The following is a 20774-nucleotide window of genomic DNA, read 5'->3' as shown; positions in this document are numbered from 1 at the left end:
AGGAAACAGAGGTTTAAAGATTGATTTGTTTGAAATAGAGGAAGAGTGTACATAGGCGTGTAGGTGAGCAAAAGTGGGGCAGGGGCAGAGGAGAAGAATGTCAGGCAGGCCCCCCGCTGAGCATGGAGTCCCCCCTCTCAATCCTGAGATCAGGACCTGAGCCGAAATCAAGAGCCAGGCACTTAACCGACTGAGCCACCCAGGCATTCCCAGGAACCTGAGGTTTTAAAAAGTAGGTATGTTGCCTAAAATTAGATCGCCAAGCCAAAAGGGGCAGATCCGGAATACGACCGACTGAACAGCACAGAACAGGGGCCAAGCACTGTGAGGTTGTGAGGCACATGCCGATACGCAGGGCTGGCACTCTACTTGACTTTCACACTTGGCCCTGCTCATATGCCCTCTGCCCTCTGCCCACCATTGACATTGTGTCTCTTCTTCATCGATGTAGCCAAAACATTAAAAAATATGTAAGCAGTTCAAGAATGTTGAAGGATATTTGGCATGTAGGGAACAGCAGAAAGAATGAAGAATAAAACTCGCCCAGTGATGGGCGCCTGGGTGGCTCAGTCGGTTAAGTGTCTGCCTTCAGCTCAGGTCATGATCCCAGGGTTCTGGGATTGAGTCCTGCATTGGGCTCTCTGCTCACCAGGGAGCCTGCTTCTCCCTCTCCCCCCTGCTTGGGCTTATACATGCTCTCTTTCTCACTGTCAAATAATAATGATGATGATAGTAATAATAATAATAATAAGTCACTCAATGTTTAAAAATAATGCCAGCTTTATAGTCGTGAACATATTAGTGTGTTTTGCTGCTATTTTTACCTTTGTGTAGTTTGTTACTACAAACTTTTTGTCGTTTGTGTTGTTACTACATATTTAAGTTTTTGAAATTTAAATGTAACCTACATATTTTCTTGTGCCTTTGTCTTATAAGCATGTTTTAATGGCTATTTGAACACTCAAATGTATATGGTTGGAGGGCTCTTAAGTTTTTTCCACAAGAAGTTGTATTCTTGAATTGTTCCCATGTGACAAGTGCAGAGTTGCTGTTGTTGTTGTTGTTTTAAAATTTATTTATCTCAGAAAGAGGGAGAGAGAGTGCATGTGTGTGTGAATGCATCAGGGGAGGGGCAGAGGCAGAGGGAGTGAGAATCTCTAGTAGACTCCCCACCGAGTGCAGAGCTTGATCCCACAACCCTGAGATCATGACCTGAGCCAAAACCAAGAGTTGGAGGCCAACTGAATGAGCCACCTAGGTGCCCCAAGCACAGAATTTCTCCCCACTGTATTGGATGGTCAGGGACTGTGTACTGACAGAGGGGTTGGAATTGTGGGGTGTCTATGCCCCCTTACACTGTAAATACCTTGTATCTTGAGAGGGTCTCCATGGGGTTGGTCCAAGCCTGCTGGCCTGGAACTCAGAAGACCCAGGTTTGGGGCTGCATTGAAACCGGTTGTTGAGTCCTTGTGTAAATTACTTCATTTTAGCATCTTCATCTGTGGGCCAGTTATATCTAGTTAGCTCTGTAATTCCATTAAAACAGGGTTTTCTGTAGCCTCTTAATTTTTAACCGGATCAGTTCCAATTTATGCAGCAATTCGGGTGGGCTCAGCTGGGTTACTCTGAATTACTTCAAGCAAGGAATTTTGTTTTTCAAGTTGACCAGTCCTATAATCTCTTGGAACATGAAATGTCTTGACTACCTTTATATAATCCTTGCTGTCTGCACTTCTTTGCTTTCCCCCCGCCCCCACTTTCTCATGCCTAAACACCCACAGTACTAAATGGTACAAAGTATGTGCTCAACAAATATGGGATGAATAAATAAATACACGGACAGATGAAAGCTACTAATCTTCGCCTAAGTAACTTTAGCACTATGGGTCATCCAGATGATCAGATTAATAAGATTGTTTTCATTTAGATGTGGTGGCTTTGCTTTTAATGGACAGGAACTTAAGCTTCCAGAGTTTCTCATACTGTGTTTCAGGGTGATTTTCCTACAAAGTTAATTATCACTTCTTCCCACGTGTTACAGATGATAGAATACTGATCCATGGAACTTGGTATTTTTTTTCCCTTTGTGTAGTGGGTTGGGAGTGTTTTTTTGCTTAGGTCACAGCAAAATCAAAGCTTAGAATGTAATCATTCGTTTGATGTGAGCCCCAGAAAAAAAATGAAGATGTTCTGGGCTCCCTGCTTTCTTGGAGCTGCATAGCTGGACCACGGGGATCACATGGTTGGTTCTGACTGGCTCTCCCTGATTCTCACTTGGTGAGGTGGACCCTGAATCAGTTTGCTCTTGCCTTGAAGGCATCTACCTACCTCACTGTGCAGTATTTAAGACACATGGTATAAAGCTACTTCCAAGGAAGCCAAATCTTGCCATTTTAGGGCCTGGTTTGTATTGTGGGCTAAAAGGAACAAAATCTTCTATTTCCATACTTAACCCCCCCCCCCACCTCCACAGAGACCTAATTTGGCACCTACCTTGGGACAGAAAGCTTGCCTCTATCTCCCCAGATTTGATCGTTAATCAACCTTAGCTTTTCCCAAGTTTGTAGGCTGACTGTGGTGGCTTTAGTGGGCCTAGGTGAGTGGGATGAGAGCTTGGCAGCACCAGGTCGCTGTTGGTAAGCCTGCTGACAGACAGACAAGTGGCCTGGTTTCCTGTGTGTGTTTGTGTTGGAAATGCTGTTGGTAATAAAGCCTCATTTGTTTGGGGCTCTGTATCAGTTATCTGTTGCATAATAAGAAACCACCAGAAACTCAGTGGCTTAAAACAACAATTATTTTATTTGCTCATGATTCTGCGGGTCAGCAATTTGGGCTGGGCTCTGCCGGTCTTGCCTGGGATCCCTCATGCCAAATAGACTTCCCCTCCTAATGGAATAGGTGCAAAGAATTCATGGCCATGTGAAATTTACCCTAGGTTCTTAACTTTGATATGAAACCAATCTGAAATTAATTTAGTTTACAATTATTTTGTTTTAAGCCATCCTGGAGTAGGGATGGTGTTGTCAGCGTATCTGAGAGAGTTCTGGAAAATGGAGGTCTGCTGTGTAACATGTTCAAGAATATAATGATAATAATAAAGATAGTAATAATAACAGCAAATGTTAATATTGTTCTTACTAATATCAAACACTGTTTTAAATCCTTTACATGTAATAACACATTTGTTCATTACGCAGTCTTGTGAATATGTTTTTATCCCCATTTTATAGGTGAGAACACCAAGGCACAGAGAGGTTAAGTAACTCCCACCAATGCTATCAGGCTACAAGTGGCAGAACTGGGATTCTACGCAGGCCAACTGTCACCAGAGTCTGCATTAATCCCAGGTGCCTCTCAGGTTAACGGAAGTGAAATCCTGCTGACTCTTAATAGAGTTCTCTCTTGGGCCATATACTATTTCTAGAGGCAGGGGATTGGCTATTTGGAGAGAGACACAGCCTTTCTGGGTACACCCATGTGGTCCGAAGTGGATCTGATTACATTGTAGGAGACCCTAATTAGAGAAGGTAAAGACTCTCAGATCCCAGGGAACAGAGAGAGACTCTTAGTGTGCATGTGTGGAGGTGTCTAGTAACGCTGGCGCTCACGGCCATGGTGTCACTCTGTTCATTTTCTGGGGAGATGTTTGAAGGATGAGAATATTTAATAATGTTGTTGCTTCAGGTGATCAGAGAGCCTAAACTCAAAAGAAAAAAAATATATTTAGCTTATTGTTTCGGGATGACCTCAGGGAAAGGGTGGGCTCACAGCTCTTTTACATAATGTTTGTGGAACAGCATTCAGTCCAATCTCCAGGCAGTCCCAGGTGGCACAAGGAAAGTAAGTGACAAGTCTCACCAACATTTATAAGGTTACCCTTGTTGCCACAGATGAAGTGGCCCATAGCCCCTTCCTTAGTCTGATAGGCGTGGAGCACATTTAGGGGCCAGGACACGCAGTTGCCACTAGAATGGGGGAGAGACTCCCAGTCTAAAACAGGAGGGCAGTTATTCTAGCCATCTAACATCTTCTCTCCATCAAATCTCCTTGTTGCCTCTGGGCTCCGCAGGTAGCCTCCTCCTTCTGATGTCCTTGTCCTCCTCCTAGGACTCCGTTAACTTCAGTGACTCTTTCCCTTGCTCAGGGGTATTTGCCACAACTTCTGTGTATGTGAGAAGCTACATGTTGGCCCTAATACAGACTCCAGCTAGAATCTAAGCTGGAATATGGGCAGTTGAAACAGGTACAGCCCCACCAGGTAGGGTAGAACACAGGGTAGGGAATGAGGGAGAGGCTGCTGTTGGCTGCCCTCCCATTCCATCTCCCCTTCCTACACCAGGAACTTCCCAGAAGGCCAGATCTCTTGGTTGTCAAACAGGAAATCCTAGGGATGCTTTCCCCATCCTGGTAGAAACTGTTACCCTTATAATCTTTTCCTTCCGTTAATCTTAAAGAGTTTATAATCCTGTCTTGCATGGAGTACTTGCTCTTTTTTGGATACTTGCTTGCTTTTTTTCTGATTTGAACCAGCTGGGACAGTTTATCCCCTAGCATAGCAATGAAAACCTGACAGGCAGGTCTCTAAGCAGACCTTCTCTAAACAGTGCCTTACTGTCCGCTGTTGCAACTGAATAGTTCAGCCTGCCTTTATGGCAGAATGAGTGAGCAGAGCACAGGCAGGAAGTTTCTCTTGTTTCCAAGGCCTCTGGGGCTGTTCTTTCCTGGCTGTAAACTTTATTGCTTCCTGGGATAGATCTGTCCAGCAGAGCAGTACCCCTCCAGCTCCCACCTGTTTGGTCAACCAAGGCTACCAAACTTCTGTTGTCCCATAGGCTTGGTGGATGAACATTGCTTTGCCTTTGGCTCTAGCTAACATTGCCTGTGCCGGAGGACTGGCGGTGTCCGGTGTCCGGGAGTGGGCGGTGGACACGGGGGACGGAGGAGGTGGTGAGAGGCCTCTGGGCCTTCTGCGCCGGTGGTGTTCATGATGAATCTTGTAGACTGGTTCACCACAGGGGCCTTGAGTACCTGCAAAAGTCCTTGTGTTTCCTGAAGGGGAGGTTGAGTCATCTTAGCCCCACAGAGGCAATTTCCAACCTGGTGTTTACTCGAATCCACTGCAGTTCTGACTCAACCTAGGACTGCTGGGTTTCATTGTTCCCCCTTCTCATTGGTTTTGTGACCAGTGTTGTAGGAGAGCAATGCCTGCAAGTCTGTGTGAGCCCCTCCTTTTTTCCCCCCAGCAGTGAAGGGGATTGCTTAATAATAAACACAGAAAGGGAATTTAAAAAAAGAAGAAAGGATTTTGCTCTAGGCTGGCTCTCGGCAAGGAAGTCTGAGCTGAGGAAGGCCTTTTAAATGGGAAGAATGCGTGTTTACCCATCTGCACACGCATCCCTCAGCTTCTAACGCATGGCGCCAGGTGCTTCGGTGACTTTCTTATCCTCTTAACCTTGGAAGGTTGTTATTAGCGAGCCAACTAAAGCACAGCTTTTCAAATGGAACCTTAAGCAGCTCTTGAAATTTCGTCTTCAAGAAGTCTTTCTAGAATAGACATGAAAACTTCCTATATGTCTGAGCACGGCAAGCCCATGCATGATTCTCCTGTTTTCACCATGATCACTTTCCATATTTATCATGTGGATATCGAGTCCTGACTACTTATTAACCAGGTCCCCCAACCCCGCCACGACCTTTTCACAAATGTGGATAACTGCTAAGAAAAGAAGGGCAGAGAAAGATGGTTACTCCAATGTGGGAGCCACAGTGTGGTACCACCAGATGGGGGAGGAGCCAGCGTGTGTGGACAGTGACGTTACCTGCAACAGCCTGTACTCAGTCACAAGCCCTCGCTTCTCTCCCGCTCTAGAACTATGCTTTGATCAGGTGTGTGGTCAAGCCTTTTCACTTAAATTTACTTTGTGGCCTCAGCACCGTATTCAATCAGATTATTACCAAAATCACACATAGTATAAATCTATTCAGCTGTTATCCAGAGGAACTCTAAAATGAGGGAGTAATGTGGAGGGTTACTTGCTGTCTATTAAATCAGTTTATTTTTTGTCTTTCTTTAGTAGCTTTCATTTGGAACGAAATCATAATGTTAAGTTTTTTTATTGAAATATGTTTGACATATAACATTGTATAAGTTGAAGGTACACAACATGTTGAGGCATTTGTATATTGTAATATCACCATTGTAGCAATAGTTAGCATCTCTTTCATGTCACATAATTACTGTTTCTTTTTAGGGGTTGGATTCAGATTTAGTCTTTTAGCATGTTTGATTATAATACAATATTGTTGTCTATATTCACTCTACCATGCACTGGCTCCCCAGGATTTACTGCTGTGCTAGTTGCAAGTAAACTGTACTTTTTTTTTTTTTTTAAGATTTTATTTGTCAGAGAGCGAGAGCATATAAGCCAGTGGGGAGCGGCAGGTAGAAGGAGAAGCAGGCTCCCTGCTGAGCAAGGAGCCCAGTGTGGGACTCAATCCCAGGACCCTGGCATCTTGATCTGGGCCGAAGGCAGATGCTTAACTGACTGAGCCACCTAGGCATCCCACAAGTAAACCATATTTTAACATGTGTCCCCGTAGGGTAAATTGGAGTAATGTGTCATGGAAAATAGTGGGGAGATGCAGATAAATTAGGAAATGGAAATCCCTAATGCATTTATGGATTTACTCCTGAGATTCGTTTTACTCTGAAAGAGACACATTTTCAATTTTCAAGTCTTTAAAATGAACTGCCGTGTTAAAGACTTTTATGTGTCAGCATGTGTGTTCCCCCTGTTAGAGTTAGGCATTGTATTGTTTTATATAAAGGATCCCTAAAATAACTGAGACAGTGACCAAGAGCAGAGAGCCAGGTGGTGTTTCTATAGGATTTTTCTCCACAAAGGTTACAAATGTCCTCTCTGCCACCTCTACCCTATCTCCTCAGTAAGGGAGAATCCGAATGGATAATTCTGTGGATAGATTTTCTTGAACTGTGAGCTGAAATGCAGACTTTAAATAGAGAGTTCTAAGGTGTTAGGGAGGAAAGTGACATTGATTTATTTGTTCTGTTTTTGGCCAGCTTGAGAAACCTGTCCTGTCAGGTAATGAACAAACTGCTTTTATCCTAACTAGTGACTTCAAGAGAACGATTACTCATCCCATCATTACCATTCCCCTGAGTCATCCAGGCTGGCTCATATTGGTTCCAAATGAATAAGAATCTTCAGGCAGTGGACTCTAGGGCCAAGGTAGCTGTTTAGTAATATTAGTTATCTAAATGTACCTTGGACAAGAAGTTGTGTTGCATCCAGGAAAAATACTTCATAAGTGTAGGTTTGCAGCCGTGCATCTTTTTGAGACCTTGGATTGTCTGATATGGTCAAAAGTGGCCATCCTGATGGTCAGTGTAAAATGATTCTGTGAATTACCAGATCTCCAGCCTGCCTGGTGTGGCTCTAAAGTGCAAAGATAGGGCAATGAAAATGGTGATTTGGGAGCACACTGTTTGGCCTGCAGAGAGAGAGAGGGGGGAAACAGGCTCTCTGCTGAGCAGAGAGCCCAATGGAGGGCTTGATCCCAGGATCCTTGAGATCATGACCTGAGCTGAAGGCAGAGGCTTAACCCACTGAGCCACCCAGGCATCCTTAGCCTGTTCCTTCTTAGTAGTGCTGCAGGTTAATCATGTTCAGTGACGGTCTCAGTCAAGCCACTTTAAGGCCCTGTCCTTGTGATGGTGGAAAGAGCACCTTGACACTTAAGGCGTGGGGCATCCTAGATGGGTACCACTGCAAGGCAGCCGGAGTTGTTTCCAGTTTACAGATACTACCTGTCCCCATACGGTGTCACTGTTCTGGGCACTGCTCTCGGGTCCTGTTGCACGTGATTTGGATGACAAACATGAGACTGAATTGTCGTCCCAGGTCGAACTTGGATATATGCGTACTTGTGGAGATGAACATTGACTGGCATGCGTGTTTAGTTCCAGTTCACTCCGAAGTTCAGCTTATTTCTGAGTTCTTAGTACGAATCTTCATTACAGCTCTGGAGAAACGGAGTTTTGAGTCTTAACTTTTAAGACTTAGCGGAGCCATCACATGCTTATAGGAGCACTTGACATATAGAAGAGAGAAAGAAAATATTCAAGGTCCAAAGGCTGAATGCAAGTCTGGGAGGTAGCTGAAAATCCTACCTCTTTTACAAATTCTTAACTAATCCTTCTGGGGTTTAAATAAAATCAACAGTTGCTTTTATAGTGGCTACTCTGTCACCTTTCTCAGCCTTTCAGGCACTTGAAATGCATCATTAAACAATATCAGAATTCATCCAGGGCCCCTTAGACTGAGCTGCTTGGGGAAGGAGCCTTGCCTTCTTCATCCTGAATTCCTAGGACCAAGAAAAATAAGGACACCCCCTCCAACCCTGTTTTATAAGTAGGTATACATGAAGTAATCAGTAGTCATGAAAATAAACCCAAGGCCCTGGCACTTGACAACATGTCCCATAGCGTCCGTGTTCAATGGGAACCCGAGCTGAGGTGGGGGGCAGCTGCTTGGGGATCCCTGGACAGGGCCAGCCTGGAAAGGCAGTAATGCCTATGCACACCCTGTTGCTGATGGACTTGAACCATTGCAGCTGGTCCCTGTGTTGCAATAGGAAGGCTCAGCCTGACCAATGCTAAGGAAACAAACCCAGCTCTTATATTACTCTCTACAACATTTATAGCCAAGTCCTATTCGATGCCCTTCTCCTTGAGGCATTCTGATAGTCATCTTAATGATTTATTTTCTTTTTCACAACCAAAAAACAAATAAAATATTTTATCACCTTTCGGGTAGACTTGATGTCTTTCTCTTCATTTCATTACTTTTTGGGTCTATAAAATTTCCCATACCTTTCAGTTTTTATAACTCAAGGATAGGAATCCTGTTTTTCTCATTTCTTATGTGCAGCCTCCCCTTGCTCCCCAGGCCTCAGATATTTTTTTCCCTGGGAGGTTCCATAGCCTCAAGCCTAATGTGGTGTGTGGTGGGGGTGGGGACAGAGGATGGGAAAAGGGGGACCCAAGAAAGGCCACATGTTTGCAGTAACCCATGAATTGCAGGGAAACATTTTGAATAGGAAAAAAGTATTTTTTCAGAGCTCCTCTCCTCTATTGAGAGGGATGAGAACATTAAAGCCATTGGTGAAGTGGTGGTTGTGCTGGTTTAAGAAGAAAATTCTCTACTACTGAAATTTGCTCTGTGGTTTCTTCCCCAGATCTACAATAAAAACCAATGATGTGTGTGAGCACCCACAGCACTGTGATTACCCCTCTCTGTTCTGAATCGCAGGCCCACACCCCAGCTCCCTGCTGTATAGCTGGCAGGCTCGGCTTTTATACTCTTTCCCCTTTTGCTCCTTCCTGCCTTATTTTCTATGGCTGCTGACATTAAGGCGTCAGCAGCAGGATACTCAGACCAGTCATCATGAGCCACAAAAGCTACTGGACCACGTGTGGATTCCTAAGGGACAGGCTCTTCTGGGGGAAGCAGTTTCCAGTCTCAGCTGACGCAGTGTAGAGGGTGTTGAGTTTAGTGGTGCAACTGAGTGGTCTGAGATCTGTGTCTCTTGCCCCTCTGGTTCCTTCCCATCAGCTCCAGTAAGGACCAGAGAATTGGAAGGCACTTCAGGGTCCTTGCCATCAAGGATCCTTCAAGGAGTTATGATTAGTTTTACAAGGAATGGAAGAATATTCAAAAGAATAAGGCTTCCATTGATAAGTGCTCGGTGTCTCAATCCCAGATCCTGGTATGCATAGGCCCCTCTGTCTGCTACCATAACCTCCGGACTCCCACACCTGTGACTTGCACTTGGTCATATTAACTACTGCTTTTTTGCCCTTACCTTAGCTATTTGATTCACAGACTTCCAAAGTATGTCTGATTCTTGGCTTTGGAGGGGCATTTAGGCTAATCAGGAGACTGGAGACAAATTCCAGGACTTGTCTGGTGGTTACTTATGTCCTAGCATGACAGCCAACCCATAGGTTCTACGGAGGGCAGTACAATTATGATCCTGAGGGAGGTCACACCCAGTCCTGTAGGATCTGCACCCATTAGGACAGCACTTCTACTTTAAACCAACAATAGCTCTTCTATGGGGAGACTTTGCTCTATACACACACCCACTGCCCCCATGCCTTAAGATGCCCAACCATCTTCACTTCGAAATGTCTGCTCTGCTTTCATCCTCAATCGAATTGTTTGGGGAGATTTGAAGTGGATCAGTTGAGCTGTGTTTGCGTTTTTCTGGAGCATGAAAGATAACGTTTCCATTATTACATGTGGAGAGAGGAGGGAGAAAATGGGCAGCCCAGTTTTTAGATTACAAGGTGAAATCGGCAGCATTGGTAGTTCGAGAAACAGCCCCCAAGCTTGGGAGCTGTGTAAATGCATTCCGTACCATGTGGAGAGAATAAATTCGGGACCCTGTGAGAGCAGTTTTCTTTACATGTATTTCTGACCCCTCCCCATTTGATGGGAAAGAGATTTCCTTTTTCTATTGTTGGACCTCTGTTTCCATCCCATGTGTAGCCAACTGGCTAAGATAGCAACTAACAAAGCTGGCTGGCCTCCTGTTTTTGGTGTGCTGGCAGGAGAGAGATATTTGTTGCAATTGGGTACCTTAACTGTTCTTCCATCTGGCCATTTCCTCCTTCCTTTTACCCATTTTCACCTCATTTTTTTTGGAGTCAATCGGGTTGCCTTTTCTGTGATAAACCGATGTGAATGACCAAGGGCGATGAAACAGCACATGCATTGCTTTTTGGTTTTGAGGGCAGACATGTTGGGAGTCATCAGTAGCAGGAAGCTTTGCCATGGGATCCAGGAGGGGTTGGGACAGATGACTGATGCTCTGAACAAACCTTCTGCCACGTCGAGCACGTCACGGTGCCTTCCCCGTGCTGAGACACTTCAGCGGGTGGTACACAGAGCCTGTTTGGAGGACCGAGAGTGTGGTTCGGCCAAATCTACCATCCCAGCAGGGAGAAAGCTCAGACGGTGTCAACTTCCTACACTGCCTGGCACTCTCTCCTCCCTCTAAGAGTTTCTTGGACACCATCAAAAATGAAAACAAAACAAAACAGAACTGGAAGGGAACTAATGTTTATTGAGCACTTACTCCAGGCCAGGCATTGTGAAACATACTTTACAGTTAATTCACTTCCTTCTCTGTTTCTTACCGTTGACGTCTCACCACAGCCCTGCAATTTAAATTATGCCTTCATGATTTACAGATGAGGAAACAGAGGCTCTAAGAAGTTCACCAGCTCACTTAAGTTCATCCATTTCTCCCGGTGGTGAAGAGAACCTAAGCACAGGATCTGAACAAGGGTTCCCTGGCTCCAGTTAAATCCAGAACACACTGCGCCTTGAGAATGTCTCATGTTCTGCTGGGAGCTAGGGATTTAAGTAACTCTGGCTGAAAAGCAACTGGGCTTCCAGCGCAGGCTTTTAATGAAGCATGAAGTGTAGAGGCGGTGGTTTCTTGTTTTTCCCTTTCTCGCTAGGCAGTGATGTGGGAGCTTTATTGAAATTGTAGAGTAGTATAAAGAAAGCATCTAGTCCCTGCTGTGATCTAGAGGTCAGTGCAAAATTAACTCTGTTTCTGATCATTTTACCCTCTCCTGCCCTTTTCCAATGAGACTAAACAGGGCTCCCTCTAGGTCTTGTTCTTTAGCCCATGACGGACCCCCATGAGTGAGGAAACAATGCAGAAGCTAACCCCTGTTCACACAGCAGAGTCTGTCAAAGTTAAAGGCTCCGCATCTCCACTGACTTCAGGCACTGGCAGTTAGCTCACTTTGCTTTTGAAAGTTTGTTTTCCTTTAAACTTGAGAAATGCCTTTAATGCTTTCCTCCCGATACTAATACATTGTAGACATGATCTTCTAAGCCCAATGACTGTTTGATGAGGTCCCGGAAGCCCGTCAGTGGTGTACATTCCTCTTTCTTGGACAAAAGGTATATATCTCTGTACTTCCTGTAGCCAGTAAGCCTTGTCAATAAACCCATCAAAGGCCAGGCCAGTTGGCACGAGGCAGGCTTCCCACCTTCCCCCATGGGATAAAAGGCAGCCCTTTAGAGCTCCATGGGATGGAAATTACTTTTCCTATCCAACTCTAGAATAAAAGTGTACCTCTCTGGGTGTTCATTCTTATCCGGCTATCTAGGGGTCGGGAGATGGTGATTTCTTCATTAGTCAGCTTGTAAATACCCAAGTTTGGAGGTCAGGAAAGAGAGTTCCAGCTGTGCCTTGTGATTTTGGAATCACTGACTGGTGACAGGTGAGAGGGGTGCAGGGGACCTACTTCCCCTTTCCACACGGATGCTCGAGGGCCGTGATTCAGGAACAATTCAAAGGGAGATTTGTGCATCCAGTTACTGGACTGGGGTTCGGAGAGCCTTACTTGATTCTGGGACAATTATGGGTCTTTGGTTGGGATTAGAAAGCTCTGCAGTTATGTGGATGACTTTCAAAGGCATCAGGAGATATTTTACCAAGGCCATCCATCTCAGGAACCCTCCGTGAGCAGACCGTGCCCATAACTGCTTCATATTGTACGGTCTGGAGCTTTCATGGAAAAGTGCTCATGAAGCACAGAGAGCTGCATTACATGTTTTAAGGAGATTTTATATTTTAGACAGGGGTGCATTGAAATAACAGGCTCTGTTGCTCAGATCAGCACACATGCCACCAACATCATTTTCTCCCCCCAGATTTCCAACTGGGATCTACCTCTCTTCGGAGTGTTGGTGAGGGCTGGAAAGGTCATTTTGATTTGTTATTTTTTTAAGTGGGCATTCTGAGTAGGGAGGCGTTAATCAGTTCCCAGAGCACTCTTGTTAATTCATAACTTACAGCCCCTTTTGGAAATGTCTCTTGGCACTAATGTCATTGCAGGCAAAGTCACAATCCTCTCAGGATCCTCCACCCTGAAATGGTCCTGCAGGGGAAAGCTCCTCTAGCACTGCTGGATTATATACCATCTGTGTTTGCTCCAGTTTTCCTAAATTTACAATCAGTAGTATAGTTACTTTAGGGGTTCCTTTAGTTAGGTTAGGTAATACACAAAACTGGTAAGAAATAGTCGAACCTAAATTAAAATGGAAACAGCTATATCTTCAGTACACATTTTCTACAAAATTCTATCACCATTTTTTTTTTTTTTTTAAGTAGGCTCCACACCCAGCATGGAGCCCAGTGCAGGGCTTGAACTCACCACCCTGAGATCAAGCCCTGAGCTGAAATCAAGAGTTGTATGCTTAACTGACTGAGTCACCCAGGCGCCCACAGTTCTATCACTTTTATTTATTTTCCTTGACAATAAGAGAATTGTAACTACCAGAACTGTAAAGTCTGTCCTTTTTGTGCCGGGCATGAAGGTGGATTCTGGTCTGCTGAAGTTTTCTCTGGGAAGATTTAATCAGTGTGTGCTGTCAAAGAAGAGAAATGTTCCAGCTTTGGTGAAGACACTTGCTCTGTCTTGATGAACACAGTTAAGGTGATGTTAGGCCCTGTGTGAGAAAGTGAGGGGAATACTTTTTATGATTAGAAAACAAAAAGACAGATTTACTAGGGGCTCTGCTGGCCCTTCTCCCTCTGAACTTCCTGATCTAGGAAGCACTGCAGGAACGGGTACAGTGTTGTGTGCTGTTGTACATGTGAAAGCAGCGGGTTTAAGGATTCTCTGCTTCTGGGTCATAATTCTTCTTAACCGTGGAAATTCCAAACCTGTAGTCCTTCTTGATCATCCTTAGGGCACACACATCCCTTTTCTTATGGTGGCTTTTTTTGGGTGGTGGTGGTCGGTGGGTTTTCTGTTGTGGGGTATGGGGGGCGGCTAGCTTTAGATAGTCTTCAAAAGGTGACGAAAGGTAGGGTGCCTGGGTGGCTCAGTCAGATGAGTGTCTGCCTTTGGCGTTGGTCATGATCTTAGGGTTTTGGGATTGAGCCCCACATCGGGCTCCCCACACAGTAGTGAGTCTGCTTCTCCCTCTGTCTCTGTGATCTCTCTCCCTCTGTGATTTCTTTTGCTCTCTCTAAAATAAATAAACTCTTTTTAAAAAGGTGGGGGGGGACAGAAGGGAAGGAAAAGGAAAAATAAGCAAATATTGAAATATGAATGAGTTGGAGAAAAGTTATTAAGCAGACCCTTTGCTTAAGTTTCATTCGTTGGTGGGAGGCTTCCCATGGGAACAAGCAGCTGCAGCTCTGGCTCAGCCTGGCCATGTGTGTCTCCACGTGTCCCTGTCACTGCCCCTGCTGCCCGTGCTGGCCTGCTGCGGGCCACGGGGACCGCTCTGCCATAGGCACAGGAAAGGGCCTGAGGGAAGCCTGGGTGTGAAAGGCCATGGAATGAGTTTTGTTTGCTGAGTTCTCAGTTGTCTCAGTTGCCCCAATTCTTCTCCCCCACACCCTCAGCCTTACGAAGGTCAGATTAGCGAACGTAATTGTGTGTAAAATTGACAAAATCGTGTCAAGGGACACAGCGTGAATGTGATGCTTTGATATTTGTATCTATCATGAAGTGATGACCACAATCTAGTCAGTTAACCCCTCCATTGTGACCTCACATTTTGTGAAAACAGTTAAAATTGACTCTTGGTCAGTATGCACTGCAGTATGATCAGCTCTGGTCACCACACTCTACATTACAGTCCAGAACTTATTTCTCTTATCACTGGAAGTTGATGCCCTTGGACCAGCATCTCCCCATTACCTTATCCACTCCCCCACCCCCAGTCCTGGCAAACAACCTCCATTCTACTCTCTGGTTCTATCATTTTGACTTTTTTAGGTTTCATGTGTAAGTGATGACATATGTCTCTATTTCTGGCTTATTCTACTTAGCAGAATCCTTCCACTTCCATTCATGTTGTCACAAAGAGCAGGGTTTCTTTCTTTCTTTCTTTCTTTCTTTAATTTTATTTATTTATTTGACAGAGAGAGAGAGATCACAAGTAGGCAGGGAGGCAGGCAGAGAGAGAGAGAGCAGAGAGCCCGATGCGGGGCTCGATCCCAGGACCCTAAAATCATGACCTGGGCCGAAGGCAGAGGCCCAACCCACTGAGCCACCCAGGCGCCCCCAGGATTTCTTTTTTATGGGTGAATAATATTCCATGCATGTACACCAAGAAAACCGCATTTTTTTTCTTCATTCATCCATTGATGGATACTTTGGTTGTTTCCTGATCTTGGCTGGGGTGAATAATGCTGCAATAAATTTAGGAGAACAGATGCCTCTTCAAGGAAATGATTTCATTTCTTTTGAATATATTCCCAGAAGGAGAATTACTGGGTCCTATGGGAGTTCTATTTTTAATATTTCGAGGAACCTCCATACTGTTTTCCATGGGGGCTGAGCCAATTTGCGTTTCCACCAAGAGTACATAAGGGTTCCTTTTTCTATACATCCTCATGACTCTGGTGATCTCTTATCTTTTTGATGAAAGCCACTCTAGCAGGTGCGAGGTGATATCTCATTATGGTTTTGATTTGTATTTCCCCAATGACCCACTTTCTTAATTGGAGTATTTGGTGTTTTGCTGTTGAGTTGTAGGAGTTGCTTATATATTTTGGATATTAATCCCTTAGCAGACATTGGTTTGCAAATGTTTTTTCCCATTCTATAGACTGCCTTTTCATTTTGTTGATTGTTTTCTTTGCTGTGCAAAAATGCCCCTCAGGTGGCCTCCTTGACTTGTGACCTTGGAGAAGGCACTGCATGGGCCTTTTTCTGCTGCTTTCTCTGGGCTGAGATTAGACTAGATCAATGGCTTTTCAGATGTTTCAAGCTGTGGACCCCTTTACCCACATGAAGTGTTGTGATCTATCGATAAAAGCAATTTTGCAAAATCTGACCTGTTCTCATTTAAGTGTGTGTGAGCAACCCAGAGTTCCCCCTACCCCGCTCAAATCCCCTTCATCTGCTGGAACTCCAACAGACCTGCAGTCCACCTCCAGCTCTCTTGATAACAGAATGCAGAAAGTCGCACTAATAGAAGGCCTAAAAATGGAGGTGATTTTACCTTTGTCAATCCTGAAGACAGCATATTTTACAAATTTTAAGTCAACCTGCCTAAAATGACTTAATCCATCATAAATTTGAAAGCATCAATCATTCTTCTCTTTTATATGCCCTGTTCCTTATAACCCAAGTATTTTTAGCTTTGCTGTTGTTCAGTGATGTGTAAACAACTGTAGGTGATGAATTCTGGAAAGCATACCCACCTCAACATCTCAGAACTATGCTGGCCCTTTGCTACCCTCTCCTGGATTCCAGAAACCCTGACTCTCTGCTTCCCCTCCTCCCACCCCTCTAACCCTCAACTATACAAATACCATATCAACTTTCTTAACCTCCGTATTTATTATGTTCGTCTCTTTCACAAAATAGCCCCATTGTTTGAAAGACCAAAACTCAGCTCCTGACACTGACTTTCTGAAAGTTCCATGATTATTTAATTTCCTTTCAAACCCTATTCCCTGCTTTGTTCTAATATAATTCCATTTCAGTCAGTCATTCTCTCCCTCATCTCTGCCTCCAAGCCTGTGGCCGTGCTCTTTGCCCATCTTTCTTCCTTTCCCCATAAAGACCCTTTATCCTTTCTGTTGCCTACCTGTATCCTCTATAGCTCACCCCTCGTGTCCTTCCACGCTCCCTCTTCTCCCTCCCATGCGACTCGGCAAGGAGGCAATGTGGGGTGGCAACAAAGTCACACAACAGGATTACTATCCTGGGATTTTCCCACTTATTTGCAAGATGTCCTTGGCTAAGCCTCTTTGGTTCTCTGTTTCCTCATCTGTAAAGTGGGGTTAATAAAATATTATCTCCCTTGCCTACCTCACCATGCTATTGTACAAATTAAGAGAAAAGTTATATGTGAATGTACTTTGTCTATTAAAGACCTCATTTTTCAGGTTTTGCTCCTACATAGTAATAAGGTGGTATTATTCCTTATTGTCTCCTCCTAGAGCACTTGTTTTCATTACTAATCAAACTCAGCCCTGTCCTCGCTGCAGTCATTTCACATGTGATACTGAGTCTGGCCAGTTTAGGTTAAAGATATTTCCTAAATTTAAAAGTTGACTTCAATACAACTTTACAGTGTTTCTCACAGTGCTGATCCCATATTAGGTAGCTTGTGGGGATTTGTTTAATAGAATTTTGATCTCCGATGTTTTCTAAGAACTGACCATTTTTGGTGTGCTAGCTGTAGAGGTCACTTAATTATCAGACGGGAGACTTGGCTTCTGGCATCCTCTCAAAATAAGACTAAAATTGTAAGAATATTGAATGGATGTGGAAGGCCTTAGAAACAGGCTAACTATATTATCTGAGTGAGATGTTCTCCTGAAGATTGATTTGAGGCAGAAGTCTGGTCTGGGACCAGTTGTAGTGAGTCTGGCAGTCAGTCCTTGGTCAGCATAGCCTTCTAAATACTCTGGATGTGAACTATGGAAAGAGCCAAGATGCCCTTCAACAGACAAATGGATAAAGAAGATGTGGTCTATATATACATTGGAGTATTATGCCTCCATCAGAAAGGATGAATGCCCAACTTTTGTATCAACATGGACGGGACCAGAGGAGATTATGCTGAGTGAAATAAGTCAAGCAGAGAGAGTCAAATTATCATATGGTTTCACTTACTTCTGGAGTATAAGGAATGACACGGAGGACATGGGGAGATGGAGAGGAGAAGTGAGTTGGGAGAAATCACAGGGGGAGACAAACCACGAGAGACTGTGGATTCTGAGAAACAAACTGAGTTTTAGAGAGGAGGGGGATGGAGTATTGGGTGAGCCTGGTGGTGGGTATTAAGGAGGGCACGTATTGCATGGAGCACTGGGTATGGTGCATAAACAATAAATCTTGGAACACTGAAAAACAATTACCGAAAAACCCCCAACAAGCAAAAAACCAACCTCTGGATGCTCATACTGAATAAGGAGAAGCTTCCAGAGAGTGAGGGACTTCAGAACCGCACTGGGATACACCGAGGAGGCCGTGTCTGTCCAAAATAGCAAAAGAGGCCCTTGCAGGCTTCAGATGATGTCTTTTAGCAGCTCACATGACTTTGTAACCAACTTTTTCTGAGTCAAGTATGTTCCGGGAAAGTAAGTTTTTATGTTATATTCATTGTTGAGAGTGAGTGCTCTTAGTGTCTCCGTAAGTGGATAGCAAATACGTCTTCATGTAAGTGAAAATTACTTCATTTTGAATCCTAGGGAAAGATACCATTTTTTTCGATGACTAGAATGCCTTCAGGAAGATAAGGTGGGCACACTGTGATCAACTCTTAGGGGGCAGGCAGGGGCATGCCAGGTAATGCCCAGTGCGTCTTACTACACTGGAGGCTTAATTTGGGCTAACCTGGCCATCAGTAAAACTTGATTTTCCCCTTTTCAAGCTTGACTTATCTAGGGTATCTCATGCTTCTGGAAGAACTGAACTTCTTGGCAGGTGAAATTGCTGAGCCAAGAATAGGGACATGGGAGTTCTAAATTTGTTGGAAATCCTCAAAGTACCAGGCTATCCAATTCCTAGTTTAGGCTGTGGAGACAGTGTTAATCTGCGCCCGTTCATTTATTCTGGGGATATCTGCAGAAAATCTTCACCAGGCTGCCTTTTTTTTTAAATTTTTTTTTAAGAAAAAAAGTTTTTTCCTGGGCATTTCCTCTACTTGGCCAAACTAAACGTACATAGATCTGTTCTTTTCAGATTTGCTTGTTTCTAGGGTCCTCCCTACATGGTTTCAGTGTAAATAATATGCTTCCCTCCCTACTACAAGCTATAGGAATAACTAGCATTTTAGAAAAGTAAAGGTTGGGGGCTCCTGGGAGGCACAGTCGGTTAAGTACCCAACTCTTGATTTTGACTCTTGTTGTGATCTCAAGGTTATGAGATTGAGCCCTGGGTTGGGAATCAAGGCTCAGTAGGGAATCTGCCTGAGTTCCTCTCTCGAGCTCTCTGCCCCTCCCCCACTCACGCTTACACACGAATTCTCAAATAAATCTTAAAAGTAAAGGTGGTAGCATTTAGTAACACTTCATAATCCATTGTTTCCATAGCAACTGTCCCATGTTTGCTTTCTGTACATGAGCAGCTTTTATCACTATATTCAGACCACTTCAGGGCATGGACCTAGTCTTAAATTTTTATTTCTGATTCCTTGTATGGTACACAGTAGGTGTCCAAGAATGTTTATTAAATGAATAAAAGGAGTGTACATATTTTTGTGTGGATATGTGTGTGTGTGTGTGTGTGTGTGTGTGTATGTATGCATTTTCCATTTAAAAAGTTTATTTGATTAATACTTTCTAACCTAAGAAAAACCCCCCAAATAAATGTGGGTTGATGATACCAAAACATGACACTTCTAACCCAGTGTTCAATGTAATTGCCTACATGAAAGGAAGCCTCATAAATGAGGACTCCGTCATGCAGCCGTGCTACAGCTGTAGGACGTTGCCAGATTTTCGTAGATTTGTCTGCAGGGCCCAGTGAACCCAGACCCAGAGGAATTCCTGTGACAGCTCTCTCAACTCTCCATCATGAGTTACCGTTGCCAGAAGCTATAGGAAGATAAGCAAAAGCCTAAGCAGGGTAGCAATATTTAAATATACAACCCTCCTGTAGCCCTTATTTAGCTAGGAGACTCCTGAGGTTCTGGAATTTTCCTTGAAGGCGTTCATAAGCAAATCAAGCTTGTTAGAATGTTGATTATTCTTGCCACTGCTTTTTTTCCTGATGAAAGTTCCTGACTAGATGTCAGTTTGGTCTTCTGTCTCTTTCTCGTATATACTTGAACCCTTAACTGTTTCGAGTTCATGGTGAGAATCAGATGATGTTTGCTGTAAGGTATGTACGGAGCACTGGCCGTGTCTTTTCTACGTTCTCACTTCAGTGTAGCATATAAGGTACATATACCCTATGCAAGTATTTTTTTCTTATCAAATCCATTGTCTCATGAAATGATCATTAACATAAAATGGGACTCTCACACCTCCTTTCTCCATTCCACAATATTCAGCCAACATTTGAACACCTGCTCTGTCCACTCCCATTGCTGGAGATGGAAGCTGACTCCCACCTTCAGGGAGCTTGAATTTGGTGAGAGAGGGAGATAGGAACCTCCCTTTGCACACACGTTCTTCTCCTTATTGAAGAATCTGATGTCGTGGTCTGAGTGTGTGTGTGGGCTTCTGGAGCATTTAGGGATTAGCCAAGCATTTTTCAGTAGACCAATTAAAAGAAATCATTGAGAAGAATAATTAGGGTCCAAAGCCCCAAACTTAATCTCACATTAACCTGGAAAAATAGCCACAGTGATTGCCATCTGCTGACACACCACTGCCTGACAGGGAGTGAATGTTCTAGGCCAGCCAGGTCTCCCTCACGCAGGGCCAGGGAAAGCACCCCTGATTAGAGCAATTAGAGGGACTCCCTGAGCCGGTTCTTAATTTGCTTAATCACACTCACTTGACTGGACTATGCTTTTGGCTTAGGGAGTTTTAGAGGTAGAAAAAAAAAAAAAAAGCAAGGTTTTGGGAAAAGGAAAAGAAGCAATTAGGGAGAGAGAATCCAAATTCTCCTCCCTAGTCAGTTTCGGGTTGGCAGGAAAGGAAAATGACATCAATGTCCAGGTGTAAATATGAGGAAGCTGATTTGGGAAATGGGTCCTCTGAGTCTTGTTTGGGCAAGAAAATCATTGAGATCACAAAAA

The 20774-nt window shown here is 44.1% G+C and overlaps 2 protein-coding genes across 2 annotated transcripts in view; one reads left to right on the top strand and one right to left on the bottom strand.

Moving 5' to 3' along the window:
* Positions 1–5070, bottom strand: part of LOC122903528 (translation initiation factor IF-2-like) — a 132633-nt gene extending 127563 nt beyond the window's left edge. The window contains exon 1 of the mRNA XM_044244371.1: positions 4880–5070. Within this exon, the coding sequence (XP_044100306.1) occupies positions 4880–5070 (191 nt within the window). The remainder of the gene's footprint in view (positions 1–4879) is intronic.
* LYPD6B (LY6/PLAUR domain containing 6B) overlaps positions 1–20774 on the top strand; it is a 177983-nt gene that overhangs the window by 127353 nt on the left and 29856 nt on the right. The window lies entirely within an intron of this gene.

The sequence above is a fragment of the Neovison vison genome, chromosome 3 (assembly GCF_020171115.1).
Source record: "Neovison vison isolate M4711 chromosome 3, ASM_NN_V1, whole genome shotgun sequence".
NCBI classification, from domain to species: domain Eukaryota; kingdom Metazoa; phylum Chordata; class Mammalia; order Carnivora; family Mustelidae; genus Neogale; species Neogale vison.
This window is presented reverse-complemented; position numbering and strand designations above follow the sequence as displayed.